This window comes from Cupressus sempervirens, chromosome 6 (assembly GCF_028749045.1).
Source record: "Cupressus sempervirens isolate cs-2001-9-10 chromosome 6, ASM2874904v1, whole genome shotgun sequence".
In the NCBI taxonomy this organism is placed as follows: domain Eukaryota; kingdom Viridiplantae; phylum Streptophyta; class Pinopsida; order Cupressales; family Cupressaceae; genus Cupressus; species Cupressus sempervirens.
In genome coordinates, this window is record NC_143123.1 from 221,493,928 (window position 1) to 221,503,058 (window position 9,131).

Here is a 9,131-nt window from a genome sequence, read left to right on the forward strand (position 1 = left end):
TAAAAAATTTGCAGTAACTTCTAAGTTATTTAAGTGTACATTTAAAAAATTTGCAGTAAAAAAAAGTTTATTAAAGTTGCAATTCATTTAAATTTATAGGAAATGTATTCAAACTAAATTTATATGTTTTAAAGAACATGTATAAATGTAAACTACATTTATCATTTTATCTTCAAAGTATAATGTCACAGTTACATCATCCAAATAAAAATATTTACTTATAATAGCTATTTTAAAAACAAAAATACATTTTAAGTTTTTCCTTCATCATGATAAACAATATAAAATAAGTCTATATTATATAAATTATTTTCTTGAAAATTTTTATATATTTACAACCAATATTATTAAGAAACAAATAAAAAAATAAAGTCAACTATGTTGCTAACTTTAATAATGAAAAAATATTATATTTAAAAAATTAAAAATTTTAAAATAAATTTAATATTTTTAAAGACAAAAAGTCTACAATGCAATGGTAAATTGCGAGCCTCTTATCTAGAAGATCTGGGTTCAAGTCTATGCAAACTTAATTAATAATAATAATAATAAATTACAACACATAATAATTAATCTTTGCTTCAATCTCTTACCAATGGAAAAAAAAAAGTGTTAGTATATGAACTTGAAGATGTCAAAATATATTTATTACTTAATCATTAATTAATTATTTATAAAGATGATTTATTTATTTGTGTAAATTGGTTAGTGTAAATTTATTTTTAATGAGAATATATGCAAAATTAAATGGATAGTTATATAGTTGAACTCTCAACAAATGTTATCAAGATTTGTCTATCTTGATATTTTTATATCTAATTTAGATAAGAATTATGTAAAGATTTAAACACATCTTTAAGTTTTTTTTAAAAAAAAATTAAGAGAATCATGCTCTCTTTAGTTTGACTTCCAACATGCCAACTATAGGTCATTAAATAAATAAACAATTGAAAACAAGGAGCAAGCATGTTATGATATCTAAGATGATGTTACATGCTAATAATAAATAATAGGTTATTCTTTAAACTCTTCATGACTTAAGTGTATGTTCTTTTCCATCTTGTAATATTCTATGACATATAAAATAGTTTGAATTACATTAGTATAACCAATTCAAAGAGATGAATAATAATTTAAAAAAGCAAGAATAATATTTGAAATCTAAATTAACAAAATCAGAATAAAATAACATAGTAAAATTGAAATAAAATAAAATTACGAATAACATACCAAAATATACTACATATAAATCAAACTTGAAGTTAATTTGGAAATCAAACTTTAATGTGTGATATTTTAGCTGTCCCCCAAGACACAAATCATTATAATTCTATATATATATAGGATATATATTTTCTCAAGACATACATTATGAAGATCAAACTAATAAAAAATTACATAAAATCTGTTAAAGAGTATGTGAAATTGAATGTTTTTATAGACCAATTTGATTTTTTGTGTGGAGAATAATACGCATCCATAAAATCGTCAGCCCACGTCGTTTGGCCCCAGCAAGAGTTGGTGGGGGCAGCAACGGCCCACCCCAGGGAATTTGAAAATGAAGTAACCAAGCTGTCATATCAATTGGGTTTCCCATAAACAAAAAGAAACAAATCAGGGATAAAACAAAAATGAGGAGAAATTAACTGCCGTCTAATGACGCAACTTACCACTTCTATCGATATGACCAAATTCAGTACGCCTAATTTCTTACCAGCTTATCCGTTCAGTTTTGGGACCATGAAACGCTGTTACAGCCTCCTTGCAAAAGTTTTTTGTAACCGGATTCCCTACAACTTACGAGTTACGGTATGTACGACGATGGGGATTTAGGCTCTGTAAAGCATTGTGCTAAAGACAAATTCAGATGGTGTAAGTGACAATTCGAATATGCGCTTTTGAAATTTCTACTTGTTAGTGGGGAGTTTTAAGCTCCTCGTTTTTATTGGGCCTCGCAGAGCTACAACAATTATGCGTGTTTATTTACTTGAGGTTGTGGGGCACAGCGGTTCGAACCTGGGTCACCTCTTTCTCTCTTTTTTCGCGACGTCGTAGTAAAAGGTTTCTTTCAGCCCAGATTTCGACCCGGCGGGACCATCATTTGGTTTTCTTAATAAATTTTGAGAATTGTCGTTTCAGTCGACCGTTCGAGTCTTGGATTTAAATCTGCTGCTACTTTCTTGGCCGGTTTCTCGGGCTCTAAATTCGATTGAATTTCAGACTAATTTTCAGCTACTCCTTGCTGACATTTGTAGTCGTGGGTCCGGAATTTGGATTTTTTTTCTCTGGCGTAACTTTGTGTTATAGCGACTCTTTTTTTTTTTATTAGAGAGCTCAAACCTAACTTAGGTGAACGCAGTTATCGTCTTAAGAAAGAGTACCGGGGGGGAGAGAAGGCGGGGTAAAGAAGACGCAGTTGTTCGAGAGGGACTGGTCGGAGAGGTTCGAACCCGTGACCGGTGTAGTTGTGATTTCAATGGCTGAAAAATATCCAGTGCAGTATGGCCTTTCCAATCGCGGCGAAAGATACCCGAAAAGACCATAGGCTTGGATTTATCCTTGTCTGTGAATGTCAAAATTGAGTTAGGTTAGTAATATCTGATTCCCCCTTAATGAATCGGATTTTGATATTTTTCAAGCCCTTGAGGAGATTATTGTAGAGGCTGAATCGGTTTTGGGATCTTGGCAAATATGCGGCCTTCGAGCTTTCTTTTGCTCGTTTTGGCTTCTTCTCAGTCCCCCGAGCCGCTGCGCAGAGCCAGAATGAATGATTCGTTATTTATTGCATCCTCGGATCCTTCTGGCACGGTTGCGCCTCCTGCAATGCCTGTGGATGCAAACATGAATACGTTTCGGCCAAGTCTTGCAGTCATAATCGCAGTCCTGGTTACGATGTTTTCTCTTACGTTTCTGCTTCTCCTCTACGCGAAGCACTGCAAGCAAAACGCCATGGCTGTAGTTGGAAGGGACGATCGCGGTTCGAATCTCGGCGTTGAAAGGCATAGGGTTTCTGGAGTGGATCGTGCCGTGGTGGAGTCGCTGCCGATTTTCAAATTTTCTTCGCTCAAGGGAATGAAGGAGGGTTTGGAATGCGCAGTTTGCTTGAACGCGTTTGAGGAATCGGAGATCTTGAGATTGCTTCCAAAGTGCAAGCACGCTTTTCATGTGGAGTGCGTGGACAAATGGCTGGACGAGCATTCATCTTGTCCGCTGTGCCGGCACAGGGTCGACCCCGAGGACATGTTGCTCGCAGATGACATGAAAGGGAGAAAGAGCGGAGCTTCTCCTAGAAACTCTGCTGATTTGGCTGAAGATGGAGTGGAATTTTTTGTGCAAAGGGAGAGCGAAGCGGAGCTGCAAAGGTCATTCAGGTCTTCCTCCAGATTTAGCATAGAAAGATTGGGGAGCTTAAGACGGCAGACTAGCAGCGGGATGAATATTGACACTTTCGGTAGCAGTCGGAAGGAGAGCGTGGATATTGGCTGTCTGGATAAATTAGGCGGCAGCGGAAAGAAAGATGATATTTTGCTCGCAGAAGCCGAAATGGACGACTACGAGCGCTTTGTCCGCAGGTTCTCGCATCGTATAATAGTTTCCGACGTAATTTTTCAGCGCCGATGGAGCGACTTCAAGCCGTCTGATTTAGATTTCTTCGACTCTAAGCTGTTGAGGGCGAGCAGCAGCCGCCGTTCAGATCGAAATATTTCTCTGGCGCTGCCCGAAGGAAAACCCTATTTTCCGCAGTCCAGTCACGGGTTCGAATCCGCACCGCGGCATCCTGGCGGACGAGCCGCCGACGCATCTGATAAGATTTCAAAGATGAAGGACGAGATGGAAAAGAAAAGGAAACTGGACAAGCAGGCCATTAGATTGAAAAGCTTGTCTTCATCGTCTGCCTTTAAATTAGAATTTGGAAAGACGAAGAAGCGAGAAGTCGATGATGCTCGTGGAAGATTACTGGACTTTAGCTCCCCCCGCAGATCCATGTCTGAAATTACTTCCTTGGACAGGGTAAGGCGGAATCGAACTGCGAACATTCTTCCTCTAGTTTCCAAAGAAGCTTCCATTCCTAATAAGGACGAGGAGATGTTGAAAAGATGGTTGTCAATTGCACGAAAAACACTTCTCTGGTTTGCAGGTAGGGAAAAACGAAGTGCTGCTTCTGGTTATTCAAACAAAGAAGGCCTTTCTACTACCTAATCCGTCAATTGTTGTTCTTTTCTGTTTTAGATTTAGATTCAAACTGCGGATTCCTGATCGTCAAAATCTCGCTGTAACCCTAAAATTCACATGCAGGCCTTGTACAATATTAATTAGATTTCTGACACAGGCATTTGCCACCACAGTTGCAGACAGGATTAAATTTTAATTTTAGTTTTAAAAGCAATTATGTACATTGTAAAGCGCACACAGAAAATAAACAAATTCATCCAATGGGAGTTAAATTTTAACTGTTTGTCATCGGGTTTTGCTTATTTGCCCAAATCGGGCAATCCCAAAGACATGAAAAATCTGTTGTTTTAGTTCGGCCTTTTGAGATGATAAAAACGAACACTTGTATGGAGTTGCATCCAGAGAAAGTGAATAGGCGGATGGTGATGGTGATGGTGATATTCACTGTATCTGATGGGTTGTTCGACTTGATATTCTTTTCGTTTACCGTGTGCAGATGAAAAGCTGTTCACGTTTGGATGGAAAAGGAAAAGAATATTGAAGGCGATGGGAAGCCATTTCTCTACGTCAATGTACTACTATTTTATTTGCTTAATCAACTTTGACAATCGCAACGCTTTGCGTGTTGTGATTCGTGAAGTAAGCAATTTTTAAAAAATAAGACGTTTTGGTTTCAGGCAGCTGGATTTTTGTCAACTTGCATTTAATAATAATCTTTAGATCCACCGAGACGATCAATCCAGATTTTGATGGCCGGTTTGGTTTGTTTTTCTCGAGCTTTGGTTCTCGTTATTCGATCTAAATTAGTATCCATTCATACAACCCCCGTCGTTTTTGCAAAGCTATTCTAAGCAAAGGACTCCTCGGAATGCTAAAGCAAATTGTTGTCTTTGACGAGCCAGCTATGTTTATAGCTTTGGATTAGGTCAATATATCAGTGGCTATCATCGACATAGTAGTTATCATCTTCAGGTTTCACGACCTAAGTAAATGAATACCATCCGTATTTAAACCCTAAGATTAAACGCTTGTGATGATATGATATATGGTAAACAAATAAAATGTTTTGGAAGTGAGATAAAGAATCAATGCATATGGTTGAAAAATCGTGATAGATGATAGTGTGATATCTTGATAGTGTAGAAATATGAAAGAACATGAAATGGATGATGTGTGCAAGTAATAAATGATATGTTATGTAATCTTTATATATGCATTCTCATTTTATGAAAACCTAATAGAATAGAATGCACAATATCTTTTTCATATGTGCTTCATTTAGAAACATTTCTAGATAATGTCTCACACTATTGGTCATTGATTCAAGGGTTGTGACAAGGGATGAGTGATGCTCATAAGTAGAGGACCTTAACCTATTCACTATTTTAGAATTTTGGCTAGTATTTTGTGATAGGCAATTTATAAGATCCTCTTGTGTGACTATATAGGTTCTATTAGAGGAGGTGGAGGGTTTTGGGGTTATTGTTGCTATTGTTGTTGAAAAGAAACATTTTGAGGGTTTAATTGTTCTTGAGGTGCACCATTTTGAGGGTTTAGTTGTGATGGTTGTTTAGGAAAAGGTGGCTATCTTTTTTGTCGTCTACCATAAAATTAATTAGAAAAACTTCAATCAATCCAAAAAAACCTAACTCAATTCAATTTCAAAAAATAAAAATAATAAAATTAAATTCTTACCTAAAGTTTGAAGTAGAACTACTTTGATATGCAAGAGGTCTTGAATAATGGAGAAGCTCTATGCAAGATAAACAATAATACTGAGAGGGAAATATCCTTACATAACTTGAATTGATTCTCTAACCACCTATTTCCACGTGCATGACCTATGTACTCATAGACTAGTTTTTCTTGAAATCTCTCTCTCTCTCTCTCTCTCTCTCTCTCTCTCTCTCTCTCTCTCTCTCTCTGTGTGTGTGTGTGTGTGTGTGTGTACACACACACACAAATCCATTTTCTCAAACTGGCACCCCTTCAATTATTTTCCATCTTTAGTTAACATCATATGTGATTGGCTTGTATTTTCTATAAGAAACTATTTTCTTACCAATTTTATGTGCTCTATCTAGATGTAGGCACCTAGACAGATGTTGAAAACCACTGGCTGGCACCCCTTCAATTATTCTCCATCTTTAGCATCATATGTGATTGGCTTGTATTTTCCAAAATAAACTATTTTCTTAGCAATTTCATGTGTTCTATCTAGATGTAGGCACCTAGGAAAATGTTGAAAAAAACCTCATGCAAGACAAAAACCTTTCAAACACATCATCTTATAATAAATGTAACTAGCATCACATTTACATAGTACACCTATAATAAACTCTCATGGTGACTCGTGAGATTCTTATAGACCACATTCCTATGAAAAGTACAATGAATATACATATATACACACATACATATATAGATATATATACATGTATGTACATACTCACACACACATATGCACATGTATATGTATATATGTATGTATGTCCATGTATATATATACATGTACATATGCATACATACATACATACATACATACATACACGCACACGCACACGCACACACATATGTATATATATATGTATGTATGTATGTATGTATGTATGTATGTATGTATGTATGTATGTATGTATGTATACACACACACACACACACTCACTCACATCACTCACTCACACACACACCCATTCCCATTTTCTCAAACTGGCACCCCTTCAATTATTTTCCATCTTTAACATCATATGTGATTGGCTTGTATTTTCTAAATGAAACTATTTTTTTACCAATTTTATGTGTTCTATCTAGATGTAGGCACCTAGACAAATGTTGAAAACCACTAGCTGGCACCCCTTCAATTATTTTCCATTTTTAACATCATATGTGATTGGCTTGTATTTTCCAAAAGAAACTATTTTCCTACCAATTTCATGCATTCTATCTAGATGTAGGCACCTAGGCAAATGTTGAAAACCACCACATGTAGGACAAAAACTTTTCAAACACATCATCTTATAATAAATGCAACTAGTATCACATTTACATAGTACACCTATAATAGACTCTCATGGTGACTCATGAGATTCTTATAGACCACATTCCCATGAAAAATTATTAGTATGCAAAGTACAATGAACATGATGATAAATATCATTATGCATTAAAAAAAAATCAATATGAACCCTACAACAACATTTGGTACATGCATGATTGGTCTTAACATAAAATGGTTTTTTCATTTCAAAATATTTTTGACTAATATTAATTTGAGGAAAGATTTGAAAAAAATCATAAAATTATGTTTGAGTCATATCTAAAGAATGTTTTGGATGGGGCTCATGATTTGTAGATCTGATTCACCTTCTAGTAACATCTCTTTGGTTTCTTGAAACTCTTGTATTGTCATGCCAAAACATTTCAATTAATGTTTTTAGTGCATCACCAACAACCTTGTCTTTCTATGGGAATCTTCCCAAGAATGCCCAAAGAGAATTATTGTTAGGATTCTTCATTTTCTTTCACCTCCCTAAGGAATTTCATAATGTTGTTCTACTTATATTTAACGACATGCTTATTTTTCTTATTAAATGAGATTTTTTCATTTCATTTCCCATTATGGTTGATGCAAGGACACATTGAGTAACATTACCATCTTTAGTGTGTGATTTCAAACCAATGGCTTGATATGCATCAAATCAATTTCTCACAGTGATCCATTTACTATTATTTTTAGGCTTTCTTAACCCCAAATTTTTCATTGTCTATCTAAATTTTGGTATTTTCATTATTTCAGTAGCTAAATGACACTTTTTGAGGATTTTTAATAGATTATTAACCATGTTCTTAGTGTCCCTAAAAATTTGATTATTCATCTCCTTTCACAAACACTAGAAAATGTTATGGGGAATTTTCCTCAAAAGTTATTAATAAGAGGGATCTTTGAAGAAGACTTCCAATTAAAAATGAAATTTTGGAAAATTTTCATTCAAGACCTACTAAAAGTTAAATTTGTGCATCACATTATTTTGAATAAGGGATGAAAAGGGATAGTGAATAAAAATATGTTGTATAGCCTCTTTTTTCATTTTACACAATAATGAGTATAGTCAATAGAGCATTTGGGAAAGCTAGAAGGAAATTCAAATAGGTATTGAATAGAAAGGAGATCAGAGTGATGACGATTATCCAAGAGGATTTATGGATAATTAATAGGTTCTCCTACATCTTGACACTTCTAGGGAAGATAAGGGGTTTGAGATTTTGACAACTCTTCATGGTTTTTGTTGATGGGCTTTGATTGGTGGTGTTTGAGTTGTTTTGTTGGTCTAGATGGAGTTTCCTCATCCTTTCTCTAGTATCAAATGATCTCCTTGTGTGTTGGGGATTTAAGGCTTCAAAAATATTCATTATATAATGTAAGATGCAATATTTACTCCCCTACTATGGATGTAGATTAGAGGGTGTAGTGTGTGGTTAGAAGTTGAGGATGTTGATCGCACTTGTTGGGAGAGGATTTTTGTTGCTAATGGTTACAAAGCCTATCTTTGCAAGTCCTTTCTAGTCTTTTTTATCTATTTTTATAGGGATGGCTTCTCTTCCCCAATGTTTGGCTTTGGAGTTTTTTCACTTGCAATGTATGCATTACTTTTAGGGCATATTGTGTACAATGATTTGGGCCCTTCTACACTTTCCTTAGGCTAGTATCCCTATGTTTTTCTATTCCTTCGAGTGGTAATAATTATTTCCTATCACTTAGTGTCATCATATTTCTTAGATTCTGTAAAGGACACTTGATGATGGAAGGAGTATGTTGCTTATCCCCTATAGCGGGTTTAATTACAATCTTGTTTCTATGACTTGAGTTACATCATTGTTAGTCGAAGAGAGTTTTTTTTCTCCTAGTAGATGTGGTGAGTCATGTGGTTACAAGATTTTTTGGTTATAAGGTTGATTTG

At 35.1% G+C, this 9,131-nt stretch overlaps 1 protein-coding gene across 1 annotated transcript; it reads left to right on the top strand.

Moving 5' to 3' along the window:
• The first annotated feature begins 2,018 nt into the window (after positions 1-2,018).
• Positions 2,019-4,451, top strand: LOC149552068 (E3 ubiquitin-protein ligase ATL42-like). Its single transcript, XM_089787538.1, has one exon. The coding sequence runs from the start codon at positions 2,692-2,694 to the stop codon at positions 4,198-4,200; it is 1,509 nt and encodes a 502-aa protein (XP_089643664.1). The 5' UTR covers positions 2,019-2,691; the 3' UTR covers positions 4,201-4,451.
• Positions 4,452-9,131: the final 4,680 nt, after the last annotated feature.